The sequence below is a fragment of the Porites lutea genome, chromosome 2, assembly GCF_958299795.1.
Source record: "Porites lutea chromosome 2, jaPorLute2.1, whole genome shotgun sequence".
Classification (NCBI taxonomy): domain Eukaryota; kingdom Metazoa; phylum Cnidaria; class Anthozoa; order Scleractinia; family Poritidae; genus Porites; species Porites lutea.
The window spans coordinates 13,798,333-13,824,126 of record NC_133202.1 but is presented as its reverse complement, the minus strand read 5'-3'; the positions used below and the strand labels follow the sequence as shown (position 1 = coordinate 13,824,126).

General features: G+C 38.9%; 2 protein-coding genes across 2 annotated transcripts in view; both read left to right on the top strand.

The window, feature by feature from the left end:
• The window catches only part of LOC140927793 (TNF receptor-associated factor 2-like), a 122,226-nt gene that overhangs the window by 78,388 nt on the left and 18,044 nt on the right, over positions 1-25,794 (top strand). The gene's annotated exons all lie outside the window — the stretch shown is intronic.
• On the top strand, positions 6,436-13,454 carry LOC140927788 (TNF receptor-associated factor 2-like). The gene is made up of 8 exons (XM_073377469.1): positions 6,436-6,531; positions 8,029-8,184; positions 8,824-8,875; positions 9,774-9,878; positions 10,703-10,867; positions 11,178-11,255; positions 11,454-11,543; positions 12,004-13,454. The coding sequence occupies exons 2-8, from the start codon at positions 8,036-8,038 to the stop codon at positions 13,027-13,029; spliced, it is 1,665 nt and encodes a 554-aa protein (XP_073233570.1). The 5' UTR covers positions 6,436-6,531; positions 8,029-8,035; the 3' UTR covers positions 13,030-13,454.

Genomic DNA, 25,794 nt, shown 5'->3' with positions numbered 1-25,794 from the left:
GTGCCAACAACTAAGCCCTCAATGACAAACTATAATCACTCTAGTCAGTGAGAGAAATCTCCCAGTGTAACGATTTTTTTCTTTGATTTTATTTTTCAATTTTCTTAAAATGAAATAATGTGATGTTATTTTTATTTCAGATGCACCAAGATGATAGCGATGGGACTTTATATGTTAAAGATTACGCTAAAGTAAAGATTGATGATGATGACGATGATGATGATGATGCAGTTTCGTGGCAGATTATTTAACTCGACCTGACAATCGAGAGGCAAAAAGACAACACGGGCTATAAAGTTTTCTTTTATAAAGTTTTTCTTACGTTCCGATCTGTCTAATACAGCTTGTGTAACTATTTCTCAGGTTTTCGGACCTGCATATCATTCTTTAATTTTGAAATTAATCTCTTTTTGGAGTAGTCTAGTCTATGAAACAAGGAATAGTATTCACCAGGAGCCTATGACCATACGCTCCTGTATTCACCTTTCTGTGCCTCAGTCCGCTTTCCACGAGGTTTTGTGCCACCGCATTATAGGAGAATTCATTTCCACACATCTTTTGGCCACTTGTCAAGAGTGTTTTTTAAGATTTTTTTTTTTGTATATGGCGTCCGGCACAAGTTCCAGCCTAGAACATATAATCATTAAACAGACGCATCTTAAACATATTTTTCACAAATTGAATGTCTCGGCTGACTCCGCCTTGTCAGCTCAGTTGTGCCGGAGAGCGCCGTTCTGGTGAGCAGGAGGTCGCTGCCGGTTCGAACCCCAGCCGGACTAACATTCAGGGTCTTAAAATAACTAAGAAAGAAAGTGCTTCCTTTGTTATGGCATCTGCAAACGGTTAGACGTTCTAGTCCTCACAGATAAATTAAGGACGAAAAACCGTACGTTCCGTCTCACAGCATTTTCATTAGTATCTGGTTCTTGTAGGACGTAAAAGAACCCACACCAGTGTCCGGTGGTGTGGCTGTAAATAGTGTATGTATATGTTAGTGGAGTCAAAATAGTGCACATATATAAGACATGCAAAAATGTAAGGGTCGCGTTTATAGAGTGTTTTCACTCACGTGGCCAGCATATATGCAAATTTATTGGAACAAAAGAAAGCGTTTGCATAAGAAAAGAGTTCAACTCCCGGAGGGATGGTTTGGGACACCAACATGGCCGCCGTTTCATTGTTATGGGACACCAATATGGCCGCCGTGACGTCATGTGAAAACACTCTATAGGGTAAACTGATCCGATGATACAGCTTATAATTAAAATTCTTGTTTCTTTGTTGAACTTGTTACTGGACTTGCTGTATTTGCGATGTTTGCTATACATTTCTGCAAGCAGTTTTCTTTTTCTTTTTTTTGCTAAATTTCACTCATTCAGGATACAACAACAATATACAAGAAATTTATAATGCATAAAAGATAATAGACACTTTTCGATTCTAACTAAATTGTTTAAAAAATTAATAAAATATAGGCTTCCTGGCAGTATAGGTTACACCATGTGAGTTAAGGGTACTTTATGAAAAATGTATTATATTTTTATAAAAGTAAAAAAAAGAAAAGAAAGAGAGAAAAAGAAATAAAGAAAAGGCATGTAGCTCAACAAAGAGTATATTTGACTAAGAGAGGAGGCATTTTTTAAGTCTTTTGCCAAACAAACTGATACTTTCACCGTTGAATTTCACGTCTTAGCGAGTTGAAAAACTTAGGACCTTGAAACCGAATTGAGAATTTTGGAAAATTAGTTCGACAATGAGTTATATGAGAAAGGCTGGAATTTCTTGTGTTGTCCGAGATTTGCCAGCAAATTTTTGCAACCCTCGCAATCGAAATCCTTGTTACTTGTAAATTTATTTTCAAAGGGAGAAAGTGCTGCCTTTTGTAATAACATTTGCAAACGGTTAGACTTTCTAGTCTTCTCGGATAAGGACGATAAACCGTAGGCCCCGTTTCACAAGCCCTGGCACATGTAATAAAATATGTAGGACACTCTTCGTAAAAGAGTGGGGCACGTAGTGCCCGGTGTAGTGGTCTATCTCACTTTCACACTCAAGTATGGGGGCATTCTCACTCATTCCTTCATTGCTTGTAAACTGCACCTTAAGCCCTAAGGGGAGTGGATAATATGATATTTACATTTACATTTATTCGTTTTTTAGCGGAGCTCTCGCGCGCCAAGCGGAGCACCATGGGTAAGAAAATGTGGTAATCTACCCATCCGAGAAAATTTGGTAATCACGTGACCGTACGTCCGAGCGTCCGTCCGCACCACAGGTATACCAATGTTAAAATAACTCAATCAACAGGTATGGCAACACAAATGCAACTCGAGGTTATTTTGAAGAACAACATGAAATTTTTGTAGCGCCGGTGACAATGCTAGCGGCCACGAATGCAAGGAGAAAATGAGCGGCTGTGAAAAAAAAGTGAACGAGAACACGTACGACATTTCCTCCATAAAAAGTTTTCTGGAAGTTTCACGTTGTAGTCGTGCAAAAAAACGGCAAAGAAATGTACAAAAAAAGTGTGCTGCACGTGCAAAGTTGCTTTTTTGCTAATTAGACCTGTTGTTGTTTTTTCAACATTAACGTTCTCCGGCGTTGCCTTCGCCGCTTAGCATTACACGATTTTATATTTTGTTTGAACAAACTATAAATATTATCGAGAGCTTCGCTTTTAGCCCTGGCTAAATCTGTTTAGTATATACTAAAACAGTGGATAGTGTTTTTCGCGCTCCCTGATTGGCTACTCAATCAGTGAATATCCTGCACTATTCACTGATTCACCTCCAGTTCCTCCGAGCGAGAGACGCCAAACTCGCGTAAGTTGCAAAATGCCTTCCCGGTTTGCTGCCGTAACAAACAAAGAAATTTCACAACTAATCAAGCAAGCTGTTTCCGAAATACACGAAGAAAGTGACGAAGCTCGGGGTGGAAGTTTTCACAGGTAAAGCTTTGTCTTTTTGACTTGAATTTATCGAGAAAACCGGCGACAAAGTTTTGTTGTTTACAAATGCAAATTAAGCTTAAGTCTTGCGTTACTTTTTTTAGTTGACTTGTTCATAAATAAGCTTAAAACTAATCTAATAATCCTTTTTACAGAATGATTTTAAATACAAAAAGAATTCACAACTCCTTTTAAGGAAATTTTCCCGCAAGAGCTAAACAAATGCCTTCAAAAGTTTTATTTGCCGGCAAGAAAAAGCGACGACCGCGGCCGTTTGGTCATTGCGCGTCAAAATTGTAATCGTTACAGGCAACAGTAAATGAGTTAAAAGTCATCATTTTTGTGCTCAAGTATCTCACTGTTTTAGTTTATTTAAAACAATTATTCACCTCAGTGTCGGTGGCTAGTGATGGATATTTACCTCGCCGCTAACGCGGCCTCGGTAAATACGCATCACTAGCCACCTCCACTTCGGTGAATAATTGTTATATATTATTCATACAGCTCCGTCCGGTGCATAAAACCGGTGAAAGCAATCAAATGGATTGTGTGAGCTTGACCTAAACCTTGGCATGGTCGAGTGGGTCATGTGCAAATGTCTTTAGCCGTTATGTCCTTATAAAGCTTAAAGCGATATCGAGAAAGGCGTCGTGTGACATGCCGTCAGGGATGGTTAAATAATTACAACCAGTAAAACCGGCCCAAATAAAGCAGTGACCCAGAATTTTTAGCTTAAATATGGTTACAGACGCCGATAGCACCGGTAATGAAGATCAAGCCTTGAAAGCGATTGATCAAGCTTTCAGCCGGTATTGCAAGGTATAAATAAATAAATAAAAGTGAGCATTTGTTCTCTCTTATAATTAAAAAGTTCTGAAACTCTGGCGTGTGAATCAAGATAAAGAGGACAACTGCCAAGGAAAAATAGGAGAAAGGTACGGTCAGTGTTTAAGAAGTCGTCTTCCAGCATTTGTTAACAAACCTCTTGTCCAGACGATCAAATGTTTAAGGTAAAAGTAACGCAAAACAACCATATTCTACGTATAAAACTCGTGACAGTAAATCAGCTGATAGACTTGAGGTCGACGGTGCACTCATGCCCTTCACCAAGTTCTCCCTCAATGCTCCCAAAGGCGGTGTTCGTCACTGCCGGGTCGCTGTCATGGAAGAAAGGTTGATGCACCGAGATGCCACGCTAGATCGACAAGAATGGATCGAGTGATTACTAGAAGGAGATTCGTTACTTTCTTGGATTAGGTGCTATGCAACCAGAAAGAATAATTGTATGCAATTGTAAGTTTTACATATGAGCACTTGTTGGTCCTTGAATTCTACAGTTATATGTAGCAATTTTGAAAGAATTACGAGAAAATCATAAGGTCGATGCAAAACCTCCTTGTGGGTTCACGCTGTCCCAGTTTTGTTTTCTTCTTATACATAGTTTTCCGTGCACGATCTTTTGCATATAATTCTCCCACCCTACAACATTTTTTAAAAATATAGCCGGAGCCGCCACGATGTTCGAACTTTCTAGGTTATTTACCCGAGGTTCGGGGAATCCCCTATCAGTAGCTGCCGTATTAATTGAACTGATGTTATCCCTACCTCCAACACAGATTATGTGTTACTACGTATTTACTAACTAGTATCGGTGCTAAGTGCTCGCTGAAAGCGAATAGGGAAAGCGCTGAAAGCGGCCATTTTAAAGTATTCGGTCGAACAGACTCATCTGACTCATACCGGTTACCAGATCAAGTTTAACTGTTTTACTGAGCAGATTTCTGTTAAACTCATCCACCACGCTTGTAAGATGGCCTTCTGCACGTTCTCAATGTCCTCTCCCTCCCGTCGGCTAGCATTCTCACTGCTTCGAGACCTTCTCAGAACTCAAGCACAAAGTCACGTGCTTGCTGAAACCAGCTAGGTCTCTCTTAATATTTAATTATATATAACATTGTTACGTTTAGATTCTTCATTTGAATTTGAAATTTTACCAGATCAGGCACAAAATACATAACAACATGCTTTTATAAGCAATAATCTAACAGTGGCACAGTCTCGCAAGGCTAAGACGAAGGGTAACGTAACGGTTCCCGCAAGTAATCACGTTAGGCCATGGAGCTTTAAAATAGACGTAAGAGCGTATTGGTACTCATAAATTTATTCATTGACATCGGAATTCATTGTTTCTTTAGGTATAAGAACTCATTATTCTTTGTGAATGATAAAAAATCAAGTTTAGAAAGTCCGGTTCTATCGGAGTGATCCCGGTTTTTCCGGAAGTTTATACTTGCCGATACACTGAATGTTGCGCAACGCTGCATGACGAATTTCTCATCAAGCATTTCATTTATTTATTTTTCATCTGTGGTAGCAATTTTGCTGGGATTCTTCATTCATTATTGATAGCATCCGTCGTTGCAACGAATTAGCGGACAAGCGTGACAGCAAAGAAAAAAGTTATTGGTTATATGCAAATGTAGTGCAGCTGCACAATTAAACCGACTTTTAAAAACCAGTAAATGCAAAAAGGAATTTTGATCAACACTGCTATAGCTTGTTTCGAAGCGCTCCTTCTAGGTATTCCGGTTTATAAGCCCTCCGTTTATAATCCTCCTAAAACCCCTTATGCTAATGTATCCCAGAGCTTACAACAAGGACAACCATCGACGATTTCCTCCTAAATACGTTGAAAACACGTTTTAGGCTACTCCAGAGTACTTTCAGCTCTCTAGAAACACATTACATTCTAAGCGTCGCTATCAAATTTGTATCTGTTCGGTCATCCTAGGGGACTTTGAGTCTTTTCGAAATTACAAGGGTTTCAGTACTATTTTCCCGAAACTTTTATACGCAATTTATCGTTTTACGAATGTGAGAATTTTTCTGACTCCTATCTCAATCACATTTTTTAGATCCGAAAATTTTAGGTTTCCTTTTTCTGCGAAAAACAGCATTACGTAGGGAGTGAAATGTGAAAAACTGAGCCTCAGAAAATCGTAAGGAATTTATTAGATAAGTTTCGAAAATTGTACGTGTCATGGAACGGTCTTCTAGAAATTTGTAGCTGTCGTCAAGCAATAGAAAATTCTAGGCAATTGTTGCTACTCCGAACAAATAGTTTACAGAAAACAGTCTTTGGGTGCCCCTGTTATAAGAGGCAGTTAACGGTATTTTGGTTTTTTTTTTCTCTTTGCTCCGCTGTAGTTAGTAGCTTAAAATTTCTCCATACCTTCAATGATTACATTTTTGCTTTCTTCGCCCGATCGCGACATTTTGCCCAAGGGCTATCAAGCCTCGCTTACGTTCATGCAGCCTTCAGGTTTTTTTCTGGAATGCAATTGCACTAATGGCAACGGCCATATATATCAGTCTTGCATATAGATATGATGTAATGTAACCTATTTAAATATGTTTTGGTTAAATAAAGGTATATTAAATTGGAGAACTTCAGCGACGCGTGTGTAAATAACCGGATCCACAGATAATAGCACAGATCACGAGGTAAACAGAGGAGAAGAATTTTTGTCCAGACGGTTTGGCGTTACCACAACTTGGAATCTTTGAAGTCTTGCATTAAAAGAGTGAGTTGAAACCTGGGGACTGTTTAGTGGCTGTTTCACAGGCCGGTCAATAGATCCTTTCACAGGTTTTTCTTTATATTCTACCTTTTAAATTTTAGTTTCCCCGTTTTTCCGAGGACCTAAGTTAGGAAAATTCAACAGAAGGTCTTCTTTTGCAAAAATCGATTGACACTACTGAGTGTTTGAATTATTAACCCTTTCGAGTTTTAGAATATAATAAACTGATTTCCATCTGATTAGAACATAAGAACAACAATCTTATTGCGGAAAAAGTAACTTTAAAGTACATACGGCAATTATTCTTAATCTAAATTTCTTTCTCCTTTTTTCTTTTTCCAAACAACAAGACTTTGACAGCAGTGGGGTCTTTTAACTGATGCAAAAAAGAGCAGTGTCACGAAATTTATCAAAATTCAGTCACTGGAACTTGCCACCAAATTGAGTGAAACATAAAAATAATTTTACAAAACATTAATAGAAGGTATAAAAATAAGAGCAAATTCAAAAGGAGGCACAGATGGACAAAGTTGAAAGAGATTGAAACGGATTACAGTCATGGTTTTGGAAAACTTGCTAGCCTAGCAGTTTTTCAAAGTTTCTTATTTATTCGGTGTAACTACCAGAGTGATACGAACGTCGCAGGGGGGCTATCTGGTAATTGACTTGTGCCCGGTCGTCTTCATAATAGGGACCTTACGAAACTTCATCGGCGACGGCAACGGTAACTTCAAAAAGTAATAGGATTAGTTAATAAAACAAAAACTTTGCACGTACATCACGCTTCTTTGTACATTTCTTTGCCGTCCCTGCACGACGTCGACGTGAAATGACCAAATTTTAAGTTTTTTTGAGGACGGGAACAGCAAGGCGATAAATTCTAACATCTCTTTCTGAACTCGGGCGTGCCAACCTCCCCCCCCCCACCCCCCCTCCCTTTCTCTTAAGCTCCAACGTAAAATCCCTTCTTTTAAGTAACCGCCGGGCGACTTGGGATAATCGCGAAATGGTTTGAAAGGATGCGGAGTCTATTTTTCAGCAACGTTGTCATGAACGTCGCCTTTGTCTGATCGTCAGGTCCCTCTTGTGCGCTGCACAAGAGCGTGAGGTGGGAAGCAAGGGGTGATGGGAAGGCGCAACCTCGCGCTCCACTTCCAGCCCTTACATAGCTTGATGTGTTGGTTGTTCCAGTGCCGCGTACATTATGAAGGCGACTGGGAACGAGTTAAATCTGGTAACATGCCTCCACAGAAAAAAAAGCAGAGATAATGTTTGTCTTGCTGTTATAACTCGATTATTTGATTACCGAGGTTTAAATAAAGGTGGTGTTATGTTACCTCAGCAAATGGTTGATCTGTTCGACCCTTTATAACATATTCAAACTTGACCAATATTTGCTTGTTGTTAGAGGTGTTTCACCAAGAATGTCATTTCCCGGTAACTACAGCAGGCAATTTTGTTTTTTTTAATTGTTTGTTTTTTTTCTGCATCTACTTTTAGCCGAACAATGCCTGGATATGAGTTAACTTCTGCGGACCGATCAAACATCGATAAAAAACATTTATGCCCTAAATGTGAGGGACTTCTTAGAGAAGCTGTCCAAACTATAGCATGTGGTCATAGATACTGTAAGACATGCGTGGAAACAATCCTTAGGTAAGTACGTCAGGTCTTGGCATTGTCTTAGGCAACCTGAAATATGCAATTCTTAAAGTAAGTAGTTTAATATACTGTCGTAAATGACTGATATAATATAGAATGACTACAAATTCTGTGGTGCAGATAAATGAGGTAGCTTACTTCAAGCCCCAGGTTGTTCAAAAGGTAGATAATTCTATCCACTGGATAAATAACTTTCCAGTGGAGAAAGGAATTTTCAGTTTTCTTATTTATACTTATCCAGCGGATGGTGATTTATCTGGTGGATAGCGCTACCCAACGTTTCAACAACTAGGGCTAGGGGCCTCTTTCTCGAAGGGCCTAGTAACTTTCCGGGTCCAAAGGCAAACTTTGAAATCAAAACCTGTTGAATAGTATCACAGTTCCTTGCTCAAAAACCGTTCAGTTTTTCCTCGTTTACTCGTAGTTTCGGCATGCAAACCGACAACACAGCTTTTGGGGCGCGAAAAGTTACCGGAACTTTCGCTATGAGAAACGGGTGTCATGCCAGGTGATAATAAATTTACTACAGTTAACTGGCAAATGATAATCAGATAAATTCCAGGTAATTACAATGTAAATATTCTTCGTATTACTGGTTGATACACTTTGATCCTTTCCCTAATACATTTACAGGCAAGAAGTTGGAAAGTGCATCATCGATGGATCAGATATTCATAGAGAACAGGTTTGCCTTTTTATCGATAATGAAATTTGTCGTTAGTGAAATCTTCTAAATACATACTACGGCGGTCTGAAACATGATACAGTTCCGTTTTAGTCTGCGTACCTTTAACCGCTCGCCACCCAGTTACGATGCTGCATCCTCATTCCACCCTAAACCCGCCCCACCCCATTTCGATCCTTTAACTTTTCTTCAGCTCCGTTGGAAGAGCGCTAAAATTCTAAGCGAGAGGCCCCGAGCTCAAACCGGCGGGACCAAGAACCAAAGGTCTTTAAATAATTGTAAGATCATGTCTCGGTTTGGTTGATCGCGTCTATGGGCGGCGACATCCTTCTTTCTCAAGTTAATTAGAAGGGGACGCAAAACCACACTCTTGTTTGAAAAGAGTAAGGGAAGTCTCTCTGCTGCTGTCGTCCATCTCTACCGTCACATCACTAGCCACATATATCATACAAAAAGCTCATAAATGGACCGATAGCGAACGTCAGTGGTGCCATTTTACCGCTGACGTCCTATTATACTGTTAATAGAGAGTCATTTACCGCAAACGGCAAAACGTCAATTTGAACCACGTGACCAAGATTTTGTCATTTACTGTTCAACATATCTACCCATAAAAAAGTAGTTTCATGTCACCTTCATGCGCAAAAAGTAATTTGGACAATTTTTATCTTCTTATTTTCTAAGTTGAGAACTTTTCAACTTGAATCTGAAGTTTAAGAATTGTCATAAAACCTGATTCTAATCCCTGTAGCTGTAGTAAATCACCTAAATGGCACACATTGTGTTGGCTTATCCGTCAACTTCGACATTATATGCCATCCTTTTCGTTTACTCTGCATGGGTCAATTAGTAACTATTATTTTCCTGTAGCAATACTTTGTTTCGTGTCACTCTGCAGGTATTTTTGGACCGCTTTGTCGAGCGTGAGATACAGTCACTGTTGGTCCATTGCATTCATCAAGAAGAAGGATGTGATTGGAAAGACGAGCTTAGAAAACGAGAGGTAACAACTAAGCTTCTGTATGATGTTCAAATAAGTCATGATGTATACCCACTTCCAGCCCTAATGGCAAGAGAGGTCGCAGTTGGGTTAATCTGTAGCCGTGAAACATTAAAAAGCGGTCACTCGTGAGGCAAAAAATATATTGACGCATTTTTACCGTACACCTTGTCATCTTGTCATGAAAGTGCCAAGGTCGCTTTAAGAGAGTTTTCATCTTGTCTTGCGGCTATCGATTCTATTATGGTGCATCCACCCATCTCAGCCATAGGCTTTACTGTTCAGATAGAGCCTCTGTGATGCCCATGCTTCTATCAGCTGGATTATCTACGAAATACGTAGAGATGTAGATATAATAGACGAGATAAGGTGGTTTTCAATTAGGTCGAAGTAGTATAGGGCGCAAGATTTACCTACGTGTTTTATCCGCTCGTAAACGTAAGAACATTATCGGAATAAAGCAATCTGCTAATTGTTTAATCCATGTTTTGGAGCAGAAATCTAATCAACGTGTGTCAGAATATTATCGGAATAAAGCGATTTTCAATTTGGCTCAAGTACATTTAGTATAGTCCTTTTTCAACACGCTAATGAAGTCTCAGCCAATACAAAACAAAATTACTTTAATCGCGCGCGTCTTTCTTTTCTCGGTTTTGGCAACAAAACATTTTCTCTGAGTTCCAGCTTATATATTTTTTTTGTTTTTACAATGATCCTAGCTGGAAAGTTGCCGATTCTACAATACAATTCCTCGCGTTTTAAATTATCGTTATTATTATCTCGTGCATTATTATCATAATTATTAATAACGTGTTCTGGTGTGTTAGGATCACGAAGCTGTGTGTGAGTACGTTCAAGTTCCATGCGTGCATTCAGGATGTGGTGAACTGGTGACTAGATCAAGTCTGGTGGAGCATCTTGAGAAGTCGTGTCAATTCAGAATGGAAAAATGTGACCACTGCCAAACTCTTATTGAGTTTGCATTTTTGGAGGTAAGAATAACTCTACTGAAATCGGGTGTTTACCCTTAAGTTGTCGTCATTTGGAACAGGATCCTTAAGTGCTTTTACACCTTCCTTTACAACAATAAATTTCTGACGCTCATTGACTCTTTGGAAATTTCTTCATGCCTCTAAGCTCCTTCGGTCTCAAATCGTCACAAATCGGTGCTAGTAAAAGGTCTCATAAACATGAGATCTTTTAACCTAAATTAATGGTCTCCATTTAAAACCATAGTAGCGTGGAGAGTATGTTCAGAGCGATCTCTAGCTTAATGACTAATACATAATTCATTGTGCACAGGAACACCAAGAATCTCAGTGTCCCTCCGTCCCTGTGACTTGCACAGAATGTGGGAGAAAGGACATACCTCGTTCTCAGGTGGGTTATGCTCCGAGACGTTTTCTTCTTCCTCGTGGTCTGTTTTTACACACTCCTCAAAATAATGATTCCAGATTGAAATTTGATCTGCAACGCACGCGTAAATGTGTAAACGGGTTCTTAACAGCTAGCTCCTAGACAGTAACACTGGAATAAGACGTTTGAGACTTGATGTTGGCTTCTATTTTTCTTACTCAGATGCGTGCCCATATTGATCTGGTAAATGGAGACTGTGAAGAAATGCAATCAAGTTGTCTATGGACGCAAATTGGATGCCCTGAGACTAAGGTATGCAAATGCTTGACATTACTTCAGTTAGGAGGGGATCGCGCATTAAATGGACCAACGTTGAAAAATAAATGACACTGATAGCTTTTTGCGTAAATGGTCACCACACTTAAGGAGTTGCCACTACTTTGCCTTACTTACTTGTTTGTGGGTGTGTGTGGTGGTGGTGGTGGCGGGGGGGGGGGGGGTGCGGGTATACGTCAGTGGGAGATCAGATATGCTTTCCTTGTCTACTACGGTAAACTCCTACTGAAAGGTCCTTAGATTGTGCAGGTAAGAAAAGAAAGGGAGTCTCCGGAATGCCCAATACTGAGTCGTGATCAAAGGTTCCCACTTTTGAATCCGCTTGAAGTTTGACTGCATGCTCCATGTCAGCAATCACTCGGACATTTCTAGAAGGGCTGCGTGTTTATTAAAGTTTCTAAGCATTAATACACCATGTCGTTTTCGTTTTGTTTAGACTATGAAGCTTCAGGAACGAAGAATGCATGAAGAGGAAAATGCTTCCGGTCACTTGATGCTCCTATTTCAGACCGTAATGCAGCTCTTCTCGATGGTTGGGAAGACCATGCGGGAATCTGGACACGTGTCAATGAATGGCGTAAATCTACCAAATCAGAAAGATTTGGAACGCTATGCTAAACAACTTGAGAATACACTGAGAGAAAATGAAGAACTAAAATCAAAACTGGCACAACAAGAAGAAAGAATAAAGCAACTGGAAAGTACTCGACAGAATAGCTCAAACTCAGCAACAGCATTTGACTCAACGCTCGCCAAAGAACTTTTACAAAGAATAAGTACAGAAGAAGGAAAGACGGCCAATCTCGAACTTTTGCTCGTTGAAGGAAACAGATTAAATGAAGAACTACAAAGAAAAGTGTCTACCGTAGCCAGGCAACAGGAGTCTTCGAGTGGAACAACCGATCGACTACAAAGACAGTTCGAGTCCATGAGTCACTCACTAGCACTTCGTAATGTTATGCTGACAGATTTGGACGAATATGTGAGGCAGCAGGAAGTCTCCAGTCACGATGGAATCTTGCTTTGGAAAATCACCGAGTTCGCTAAAAAACGCCAAGACGCCGTCTCCGGGCAACTGACGTCATTTTATAGCCCGTGCTTCTTTACCAGTCGCTATGGATACAAGATGTGCGCACGCATCTACTTGAATGGTGATGGTATTGGAAGAGGGACACACATCTCGGTATTCTTTGTTGTCATGCGTGGTGAGTACGATGCGTTACTCCGCTGGCCATTCAGACAGAAGGTAACGTTCATGCTGCTGGATCAGAATAACGTAGAACACGTGATCGACTCCTTCAGACCTGACCCAAACAGCTCATCTTTCCAGAGACCAAGAAGAGAAACAAACATCGCTAGTGGGTGCCCTACATTCTGTCCCTTGTCGGAGTTAAACGATCAAGCCTACGTCCGAGACGATACTATGTTTCTGAAGGTCATAGTCGATACGACGGATTTATAACACCAAGAGAGAGAGAATGAGCTATAATTGTAGCTTATTCTTTCTTGATAACACCGGTTTTAGAAAAATTTTTAGGTTTTCAGACTCTTTAGACAGCGGAGCGAGCGGGAGAGAGTGGAGAGAAAGGACAGGGGACGTAGGCAATGTATCAATCTCTATCTGGCTTGCATTCTTCTATTTAGGACATTGTGTACGGGATACAATATACTTTGCCTATTTTATAGTCGAGTAGCTAGTCTCACCTGGTTATGGTCTAACACAGGTAGTTTTTATTTATGGGTTATCTCACCATTAGGAGTTATGAAAAATTCCATATGTAATTTTTAAAAAAAGAAATATTATTTTCTTACGAACAAAGAAGAAGGAAACAGTAAAAAATTAGAAAAAAGTTAACATGCAGAGGTTGACTATGACTTTAATAACCTAATTAATTGTGAACTATGAGACGGTATAGGCAATTTTGGATATGAAACAACCTCGTGAGTGGACAAGCAACTTGAAAGTCATACTTACAAAGAGCTATGGTAATCGAGTCGTGTATGTTCACCGAGAAAAGTATATTTATATATTTAATCATTTAGACTAGAAGGTACATTAGAGGGGGTTTTCCTCCGGGGTGCTCCGGTTTCCCCCTGTTAGTTCAAATCTTATCTTTATGGAAGTGCTACCGATGAAAAAGAAATAGAAAAAGTTTAAATTGTTTGATATTCAAACTGGACTTGTCCTAGTAATAAATGATGAGAGTCGGCGAACTGAAAAACACAATGAAACTTGTGAAATTGTTGCCCTGGGTCGAGAGTGTAAGATTAAAGTTAATGAATTTTCAATGCTAAAGATGAGTAACTAAGTAAATAATTAACGAGTAACTAATTAAGTATCAGAGAGCTTTATATTCTGAGACGAGGACGACTACGAGTACGAGATTTTCTCAATACTAAGTATTGAGTACCAACGTCATTTTGACGGGAATACGTGATAGCCGTCGTCATTCTACTACGAGTTTTAGGAAGAATGTCAAAGTGGCGGGAACAAGGTATCACATGTAACAATTTTTATGAATTTACTTGCTATCGGGAGAGGGCTTAACCTCTTTCAGTATAAATACGCGTAATAACTTTTGTAGTGAAAAAAAGTAAAATGGAGCTAAGCTCTCCGGAGTGTCTTTTTTCTTGAGGACGCGCGTAAAAACTTTAAGTTAAATATCGTACTCGTTCCTGTCCTCAAATCTAAAGCTCTCTTTGGTCTCTGGTACGACTGATATTGACTAGCCGTTCAAAACTAGAAAAGACGAACTTTTCGTCTCTAATAAAAATGAAAAATTGATATTAATAGACACAGTGAGAATGTAATAAACTGTGAAAAGTACTTTTGAGAGTGTTTTGTTCTTGTATTTAAGGACTCTGAAAAAATCTTCGCCAACGGAACCATGAAGTCCAGGCCGGTTCCAGTTATTTCACCACTAACTGTATCACTAGGGAGCGTAATATGCATGTTTGATTAACGCACGTCAAACGCTTTATATACGCTGTGACGCTACCAAATTTGTATACCTGAGACTCTTTACTCCAAAAATGTGGGCAAAACCACTGCCAAAGAATGCAAAAAGTCCAATTCTGGTTAACGTGCGTCGCTCAAAAATTAACCTCTCTATTAACCTTCCGAAAACCAAGGCTGGTGCCAGGTCGCTGTCCGTGGATGTGCACTAGACCGACAAATGAACAGAGATTCAAACCCTATATATTAGTTTTCATTTCCCCTAAGCTTGCGTCGGCATAGTTCATTAATCAATAATCCATAACGAAAAACAAAAGATTTTCATGTTTAATGAATGTCTTTAAATCTGATAATTTAAAGATACGGCCTAACTTAACGATCAATGTTTAATTTTTGACCAAAATAACCCAAATCTACATATTAGCGCAAGCATGAGTTGATCTATTTCAGAAATTTTGTTCAAGAAACTCCCAGGCTTGTATCACAGTAAAACGCCGCGAAGAAGAACCTAGGATTTAAGAACCTTCTGGCAGAAATTTGTCATTTTAATACTCCAAAATATAAGAACCAGTTTAGCCAAGAAAAATCAACAGGTTCTCATATGTTGGGTTAGATTACATTTTCATAAACATTTTGATCAAAAGTCTGGCTTTAATATGGGAAATTTATAATACACTATATAATATATGTATAACGCATACAGCCATCGTTGAAAACTGCGTATCTTCTATCTTTTGTTAGATTTTTGGTAAATAAATGCCATTATGAAGGACAAATATCATTTATAGCAATTTCTTGTAATCAACAACAGTATCCTTCTTCATAAAAATTAAGAATCTTATTAAGAACCTATATAGTCTAAACTTTCAATAAGTACTCCAAACTATAAGAATCTATTTTGCTAAACTTCAAAAAATCTAGGTTCTTCTTCGCGGCGCTTTACTTTATCAGGTCATGTAAAAACTTTCGGCTTTGTCTCGAGTTTTTCAACCTGATTATACACTCCTGCTCATTTTTTTAAATAAAAAATGAAGCACTTGGTCGTGGAAGATTGTCTTTTAAGACAAAATTTGTTCTATTTTCGACTAAAACGAGTCAAACGAGAATGATTTTCGGTCGCGGTACATTTATCATACTTCTTTACATTTTATACCGTAATACCACATGGGCTACAAGAAAATGAATTTCGACCTGTGAAGGTTAAATTCATCTTAAATTATAGTTTGATTACTCACATTGAAGCAGTCATTGTTAAATCTTTTATGCCCACATAAATATTTAGACTTGGGGAAAAGCCTGAAAGGCGCTCCGTTGGATTCGGAATTTTATACAAGAAATATATGGGCAGAAAGGAACAGAAAAAGCACTGGAGACTATTTCAATGAGAGTAATTCAACAAAATTCAAAAATAAATTAGCCTTTACTACTTGACAGCTAGTACATATAGCAATCTTAAAAAATTACGAGGAAGTCATAAGGTCGATGTAGAATCTTCTTGTGGGTTCACGCTGTAATAACAACAAAAAGAGGCTAGAGTAAGAGCACAACTTTGGAATCATGGGAAACCTACTGGCATGGCTAAGAGATTATCTCTCTGTAAGGGAACAGTATACTGTAATTAATGGTGTACACTCTGAGAATACCAATGTTGCACACGGTATACTACAGGGCTCCGTACTTGGGCCCATACTCTTCGCCTTGTACACAAGCGATCTACCGAAAGTAGTTGACACTGCTACGACGTTCCTGTATGCCGATGATACTACCATGTCATGTGTTGGAGAATCTGTGGACCAGGTCACAACAACGCTGAACAAAGCTCTAGAAGAACTCGCCCTCGGCCTTCCGGTGCAAACAAAAAAAAAACTCCCTGGTACCACACCCCAAAACGTGTAAGGAATGATCCTTAAAAGAAACTATTAGTCATTCGAAATATTTCCCTAATTCTGATTGGCTAAAAACACGCGCATAATTCACCATAACCAGTTACTGATGACCACATTTGGAAGAATTTTGTGTTTAACATGAAATGACATCAAAAATGTAACCCGCTACAGGTTAATGCACCGTTAACCTAGAAGGCCTGGGGACGAGGTTGAGTTGTTTTGGTTGTGAAAACAAAATGGCCGACACATCACTCGTTTCAAGAGTAAGAACTACAGCTGGAACTAGGCGAAATAATAGCTAAAAACATGGCAAAAACAGCAAGAGGACAACTCGGAGGGTGACATCTACTATTTGCAGAATGTTTGCGGGGCTGGACAAACCTAAACGTACACTATCGAAGGTGAACTTAACGTCGATGCAGGTATGCATGTTTTCGCTATGTTTTTAAACGAGTAATTATTTTTAATGAATTACAAAACAATTATTGAATTCGGCTTTCGTATCATATGAAGAATTATGGAGATCTCGGAGGGTGTTATCCGCCTCGGCCTACCTCCTCGACGGATAACGCCCTCGTCGATCTCCATAATTCTTCAAAAGATACTGAGCCTCATTCATTAATTGTTAATTATTTTATCGGACCCTTAGGCAGTTTAAAAAAAATATTAACCAGCAACTCATAAAATGGACTTCAAGTTCTAAGCTGTTAGGTGTAACCATTGACAACAAGCTTACGTGAACAAAACACATATCAGAGCACAAAACACATATCAGAGCTCAAGAGAGGGTTCGTTAACAAGTTCAATCTGATCAAACGCAGTCGCTTTTTACCCAGGAATTCGCTTTTAGATCTATATTTTAAAATCATTTTACCCTCGGTTACATATGCGCTACCAATTTGAGAGTGTTGCACAAATAAGAACGAATTTAATTCTTTGGAATCCATACATTATAGGGCTGTTAGAGTTATATATAACCTCCCACGCTACATTCGCTGTGTTGATGTACGAAAAACAGCTAATTATAGCGGAGCTCTGGCGCGCGAAGCGCGCCTGCGGAGCACCATGAGTAAGTAAATCTACCCATCCCAGAAAATTTGGTAATCACGTGACCGTACACCGCCCGCTGCCCGTCCGCCGCACCACAGGGAAACCAATGTACAATCCCTCACTTTTTAGCTAGTTTGGGAGCACAGGAAGACTGATATTGCACACATAATGTACATCAATGTTGTGATCAATTGACAGCTGTCAAAACAGGGTCCCGCTGACCAGTATCACCTGACCGTATCGCGGGCTCAGGTGTCAACCCATCGAGATCGAGTATTTTTTTGAAGTTATCCGCTGACAAGTTACTAGTTTTCAAATGATTGCAGGCTCAAGTTTAATTTTTTCAATTCATATGAAATTTGTTGGGTTTTATATGTGCCGCACAATTAAAATTTCAAACTGACCTCGGAAGCTAAGATTCAGCCAGCTTTTACAGGCAGGGAAGACATGCCAGTTGCTTTTGACTTTTCTCGCCAAGGTCACGCGTTGGTCACACTCTACGTCCAATTTTTATGCTCTGATTGGTCAAAATTTGACAGGTGAGTTCATGCAGAAAATTAATGCAGCATCTTGAATCTTGTTTACTTTGACAGCTGAAGCGGACAGAGTTTTGTGTCAACTTGTGATGTTTTTAACTGTCTTTTTCCACTGAACATTGTACAAATTGAAATTCAGCTGCTATCAAGAGTCTTCTGTTATTCATGGCTAGTTTGTTTATCGGGTTTTTGGTTCAGAAATACGTCGCTTTTCACCTTGCTTGATGCGTAAGAGGGTTGAAAAGTCTGAGGCGATTTTGGCCTTACTTGATAGTTTTCAGTGCATCTCGAATGGTAAGTCTGAGTAATTATTTTATTTGATGTTTGTTTTTTTATATCTAATTCAATGAAGTCGAGTGTAGTTTGTGGGGCTATTTAGTTTATGCACGTTTGTAAGATTTGAGACAATGATCTGACCGGGTATCAGGTTTGATTATAAGCTTATAGAACTTTAAAAAGCCTTCAGACATTTTCTCACCGCAAATAGAAAGAAAACGTTCCAAAGAATATTTAGTTATAATTCTGGCTGTAAAAGAAAGCTTTGAACGATTTTCTTGCCTCGAGTTCATCTTTGAAAAACGCAAACACCGGGAAGCCGGCTTAAAACATAAGCAAGGATTTTCAGAGACACTTTAATACTTGTCTTCGTGAATGAAAATTGTTGTCTCTGTATATGTTTCACCGAATTATTTTCCTTTTATTGATTGTTAGTAGTCTCTTTTGCAATTTTCATCGCTGTTGTGCCGTTTGTTTTCAGTCGCTCATGAACATAGCTTGCAGGAGTAGTCAAAATGCCGCGCGTATCAAACGCTTTTGAAGATTACACATCGTTATAAAGCCATTATTTTGAACCGTATAACTGTGTTAATCTTAATTTAAACAGCCGACGTTGAAGCTTGTCAGAAGTGGGAACCGCCTCGCTAACGGTTTCGCTAACGCGTGCTTCGATCGTCCTGAACATTGAATGAGTGCAATTTGTATTGCAAAATTGTGAAATACTGCCTTTTGTCCGAGGTCTGTATGATAAAAACAGCGCCTCATGGTACTATTTCACTTCAGATGTGATGTATAAAAAATGTAAAAGGTTGGTTTACACGTCCCCAGACTTGTTGGCAAGATTTTGTAAAGTAAACTTATCGAACGCAAAAAATTCGGCCTGATTTGTTTTCCTAATGTACTGTGATCAAGAACCGTTATGGCTATGCTATTTTGTAGGTGTACATATAAGGCTATCAAGTCGATGCAAGATTAATTTCACTCTTAGCTTGGACTGTTTGCAAATTATTTTTCTCTAAAATTACTTAGCCTTTCCGTCAAAAGTCACATGAATGTGCTCTAAAGTTAACTGATTTGTGGAATTCAAATTTAAAATTGTTTGATTTAAATTATAAATTCGAGTTAGCAGGAGCTTCGCTTTTACCCCTGGCTAAATCTATATATTAAAATTACTAAGATAGAACGCGCGCTCGGATTGGCCGAGAGGAGTGTTTAAACATGGTTGTGACGTCAAGATGTTTTGCTTTTCGCGCGCTAATCACGCGAGCACGAATTTTGAAAACGTTTTTGAGTTCAAAACTCGACAAGTCTACTTTATTTACCCATTCCTTCGTCGGCTGAAACTTGGAAAATCTTTACAAACAAGCTGTGTCAATTTTTTTCGCTTAAGCTGACATTTAAGCGAGAAAAATCCGTATTTTGGAACTTTTTCCAAACAAGTACTGATTACGCGTGCAAGACCTCGAGTACAAGACTTTGCGACTGGTAAGAATTTCTCTTTTAATTATATTAGTGCCATAACAAAGAGTTTTGCGTTTTTTCTCGGGAATGCATTGCTTGTACATGTATACACAGGACGACTATATTTTCCGGTATAGGAACTCATTATTCTTTAAAGGAAGACGTTCGTATGAAATGAAGAACATTGGGCCTTAGAAAGTCACGTCGCATTGGAGAGAACCCGCTTTTTCCGCAAGTTATTTACCGGAAAAAAGCCTGAATTTTCGTGACGTGTCTCGAACAAATGTTTCAGAACGCTGGCGCCAGAGACGCTCGCGTAAAAGCGAGTAAAAGCAACGAAATGATTTGAAGTTAAGTCGCGAAGATGTATATTAACCTAAACAAAAAATGACCTGATAACTAATGCGAAATTGTCGACGTTACAACAGAATTTACGGTTTACAGCTACGCAACATTTTTGCTCGGCCAATTATTTTGTTTTGCATGGTTTTGTGTTTTTTTTTTGGCCTCTTTGTCCGTCCGTTGAACTGAGTTGCCCATACGTACATTCGACAAGTACATTTTCTTTATCCTCGTCCCAAATTTTCTGAATTTTCTGAAAAGTCTAGGTAGATTGATCTCGCGTAAATGCTGGAATGCATAACGCCATAGCAACAGCCACTTTCTAAAACACTTTTTTCACTGCTTATAGTTATGAACTAATGTAAGCTATTTTTAGTTGAATTAAGGTTTGTTTATTAGAGAGCAACCGAATCGACCTGGTAACAGGACAGAGTTAAACAGAGGACAACAATTTTTTTGCGTGTGGTTTTACCACAACTTGGAAACTTTGGAGTCTTACATTAAGAAAGTGACAAGCAACTTAATGTTTTAACTGTTTACTGGCTGTCTCAGAGACCGGTCAATAAATCCTTCCACAGGTTTTTTACGTTCTACTTTATTTTATTTCATTTCCCCCTTTTTTTCTAGAAACTAAATCAGAAAAATTCAACAGAAGGTCCTCTACTACTACTACTAGAAAAGGAATCTAGAATTATTAATTAAAACCAATCGAGTTTGAGAATATAATATAATAAAATATTGATCATGATATCCATCTGATTAGAACATAAGAACAACAATCTCGGCTTATGAAAAAGTAAATTTTAATTGTACACAGCAATATTATATAATTTAGGGTTTTCTATCCTTTTTTCTTTTACCTAACAACAAGACCGTTGACAGTAGTGTTTCTTCGCTGGTTCATTAAATTTGTTATATAAACACCAATGAAATACCAAGTGAGCTTTCGCGCGAAAACTTGATATCTTCAGTCACATGTGAAAGTAACATGTTATCTTCACCAGTGAAAATATCACCGTTGTTATGGCTTCATAATAAACCGCACCTTTCAGACCAAAAAACTATTTAAGTACAATGGTTTGGTATTTCATTGATGTTTATATAATAAATGGAACATTACATGGTCGCTTGGAGATACAAAATTTCTCTTCTCCCGTTGAAAAAATATTTCACTCGTTCGCTGTGCTCACTCGTGAAATATTTTTTAACACTCGAAGAGAAATTTCGTATTTCCGCGCGGCCATGCAATATCCTCTATTTAGCAAAATTCAAACAGTAGAATCTACCACCAAACTGTGTGAAACATGAAAATAATGGCTCAAAACGTTAAAAGAAGGTATAAATAACACAGAAAATACAAAGAAAAAAAAAAGAGTGAAACGGATTGCAATCGTGGTTTTTGAAAACTTTTAAGCGTACCAGTTTTTCAAGGTAATGTTGGTCAGATCGCATCCTAATCTTGGTGTCCTGTGGTACAAAGCCACAAATTTTCAGGGCGTTCCGGGCAACTGCCGATCGGCCAGCCCCTCTGATTTTATCAGGGCCATCTCGGCCGGGAAACTGGACTCCTTTCGACTCGATGTAGTTTCCGTATGTGATGAACGCGGATCCGTGATCAATGATTACTTCTAGCACAGGTAGTCCAAGATCGAAATATGACCATCTGTATTATTGCGTAACACTCGAAATACAGCGGAAATTTAAGGATTTGTATGGGGAAAAAACCTATCGTTTCTGTAACCTACGAAAATGAAAGGATTTCAATAAAAAACAGCTTAGCTCACTTAAATGTGTGTTACCTCACTCCTGTGTAGTCCAGGGGGCGATTTATTGGAGCCGTTTTATGGGTTGTAATGTAAATCGGCCCGTGGACCACACGGGAGAGACGTAACACACATTTTAAGTAAGGGAAACTGCTTTTTATTGACATACTTTGATTTTCGTAGGTTACAGGAACGATAGGCTTTTTTCCCATACAAATTCCTATAATATTTCCGTTGTATTTCGAATGTTACGCAACAATGCCGATGCTCATATTTCAAGCTTGGGCTACCTGTGCTTCTGGTTTGAGTTTTATAATGGTTTGCCACGTTTGATAGGCCTGGGAGACATATTGTTGGATACGAAGCTGTGGTTTTGTTATTCACAGTCCAGTATTTCTCACTCTTTCCATACCAAATAAGGACGCGGAATTCAGACAAGATTGGCAATCAGCCCCTTTAATCTCTGTGGTGTCGTAATTAGATCCGGCTGGTTGAGTGCGCAAATTGGTACTTGAGAAAACATGTTACAGTTATCCTAATAAAAAATAGAAAAGAGCTTTAAACATTTTATCACATCTTTTTTGAAATAACTAAGTATAGACAATTGGAAAATTGTGGTCGACTTGCATGTCCACTCTACACGCAGACGTGAACCTGCCTTGCCGTACAAAATTACCAATCTCGATAGTAAAACGCGCTAAGTTATAGCTTTCTAGTAATGGCGATGAGGCTGTCTAAAAATGTAGCGAGAGAACGAGAATGATGTGATGTGTCTTTGAGCAATTCTATCAGACACGACTCCACGAGGAAAGCATCTCTTTAACGTCTACCTTATACCGTGTGTAAATAAAGATTGTTGACTGGTTGCAACTGTCGATCCAACTGAGAGATGAAGGAAAATTGCGACCACAAAGAAAAAAAATATTGGTCACGCAAATAAAAATATTGGCAGCAAATTGAAATAGTTCCCAATAACTAAATGTAACCTAAGTACACTTGCCACAAGTTCGACAAGTCAACCGAGAGTGCGCGGAAGGTGCCAGAGACGCTCGCGTAAAAGCGAGTAAAAGCAACGAAATGTTTTGAAGTCGCAAAAGTGTATATCAACCTAACCAAAAAATGACCTGATAAACTAATGCGAAATTGTAGACGTTACAACAGAATTTACGGTTTACAGCTGCGCAACATTTTGCTCGGCCAATTAATTTGTTTTGTTTTGCGTTTTTTTTTTTTGGCCACTTTCACCTTTTTAGTCTAGGGGCCGATTTATGGGCGCCGTTTTATGGGTTGTAATGTAAATCGGCTCATGGACCACACAGGAGAGACGTAACACACATTTTAAGTAAGGGAAACTGTTTTTTATTGAAATCCTTTCATTTTCGTAGGTTACAGGAACGATAGGCTTTTTTCCCATGCAAATTCCTATAATATTTCCGTTGTATTTCGAATGTTACGCAACAATGCCGATGCTCATATTTTAAGCTTGAGCTACCTCTGCTTGAACAGGGGTCTTTTTTGCATGAGCATACGCGACCGCTGAACAAGCGATGTGCATGGAGGCTCACTACAGGGTTTGCCTTCATCAAAATGGCGCGTCTCAAAGCTATCATAGCGATTATTTTGCTCGTTGGTCTTGGCGAATGTGCTCGGGATTTAACAAAATGTGTAGTTTGCAAAAAAAACTCTAACATGGTCTTAACAAAAGCGAAGTAGACCGGCTTTAACATACACGAGCTACTATCAAATTTCATCTCCCCACTTGACCTGGACAACAGCGCGCGTATATGTAGTGCCTGGAGGATTGCGCTGACCTCATCAAAGTCTAAACGAAGTGCAGAAACGATTGTTGATGCAAGTAAACACTTTCAATTTTCTTTGTTTTGAAATTGGAAAGATAGAGAAATATTAAAAAAAAAACATAGCAAATTTCAGCGAGTGGTTCGAAGTGCGCGAAAGCCTATGTTCAGTTCAGCAGTGAATTAATATATGTTCTACAATTTTCCCAGCACTTTAAAGCTACAAAATTAAGAGCACACGAGACGTAGATTAGTCACCTGGTGAGATGTTGGTGGTAGTCACTGTGTATGTCTCGAACAATAAAAAAAAAATGAATATCAATGAGACACAGTCAAAACTGCATTCAATAGGACCGAAATTAAAGTCCAATCTTGTGACCGATTTTGATGAAACAAACGGTTAGGTTTCCCAAGAAGTACAGTAAACATGTGATGCCGACCAGGAGTTAAAAATCATTAGAACATTTAAGTTCTGGCTAAAAGCAAATTCCTGTAAAAGATGCGTTACAATGTTAGTCCACGCAAAAACAAGAGGTTCGACAATTTTCCTATAAACAAACTTTGTATCGCTAAAATACTTAAGGCAAAAACTTTCTATTCCAACTGAAAACGGCGTGGTAGTCGCCCGCTGATCGTTATTAATCCACTCCCGAAATATGGCTAAATCAGCTATTAACAAATAATTGACAGAAATCCTCTACGGCATCGAGAAACTGATTTACATCCGATTCATAGACAAACACTAAATAAAGAACAATTTGCTCAGTAGCTACGCATCAGCAAAGCCCTCTATGCCAAACTTTGTGGCTCTTAAAGGGGAATCAAGACACGAGTCGAGCGCCAAACAACAACAAGCAGCCATGTTCGTGTCAGACATCTTTGAGAAACTTGCTCTTTCACCTCGTTCAGCGCATCAGTCTCCACTTTAAATCAACAGATCTTTACTTATTTTGTACAACGAAGGTCTTTCCTAAGTTCCTGCTACCATTTCAATCTCAAGCAAGCTTTCAAAGTGAACAATTTGGTTCATATAACCATGCAGCACGGTCGCTGTCACTGGTCGCGTGCTCTTTGACAAGTCAGCGGTCGCGCATGCTCATGCAAAAAAGACCCCTTTTCCTCTGCTTGTAGTGTGAGTTGTGTGGTGACGTAATTAGGTCCGGATGGTTGAGTGCGTAAATTGGTACTTGAGAAAACATATAAATTTACAGTTATCCTGATAAAAAGTAGAAAAGAGCTTTGAACATTTTACCACTTCTTCTTTATTGAAATAACTAAGTATAGACAATTGGAAAATTGTGGTCGACTTGCATGTTCACTCTACACGTAAACGTGTACCTGCTTTGCTATACAAAATTACCAAGCTCGATAGTAAAACGCGCTAAGTTATAGCTTTCTAGTAATGGCGATGAGGCTTTCTAAAAATGTAGCGAAACAAAACGAGAGAACGAAAGGAATGAGAACATATTTCCTGGCAAACGCAAGAAATGATGTGACGTAATTTCAAAAATTTCCAAATCAAAATAATGCTCACTTTTCTCCTTTTCAGTATTAAAATGTGCTACAACATCTTCACATTTATCTTCCAAATTTCGTTTAGAGGCCGCACTCACTTTTAAAAGCTGTTTGGTGGTGCTCGTGAGATCGCAGAGGTACGTGAACGGTCGAGTTTTAGCTTTCTAGTAATGGCGATGAGGCTTAGTTATGTCACATGAAGTCCGACCGGAATCCTTCCCTGGCATCTGAGGATGATGGCACCTGGAATAAAGATAGTATCACTTATCAAAATTTAGGAATGAAATTAAGACATGAAGGAAACTATTTATGATCAAAGGAAATTTAAAAAAAAGCAAATGATAAGAATAAATATGCACGCTCACTACACTAAGGGAGACTGGTTGGAACTGTCTAGCATGGTTTTGTTAGGTTCTTTTAAAATTTCTTAACAATTCTGACTAGTTTCTGGAAACTAGTTGCTCTAGTCTGTATCCAGCCCTGAAATATTATACTAACTCCGACAGAAGGTCGTTCATCATGTTGCACTGGAAGACGTCGACGCGCGAATCGTCTTGGTCTTTCTTCTTCTGCATTGCTCCTTCTATCCGCTTCAAATTCTCTCTGTCCTCTGTTTACTCTTTGTTGTTCTTCCCTTGTTGTGCTC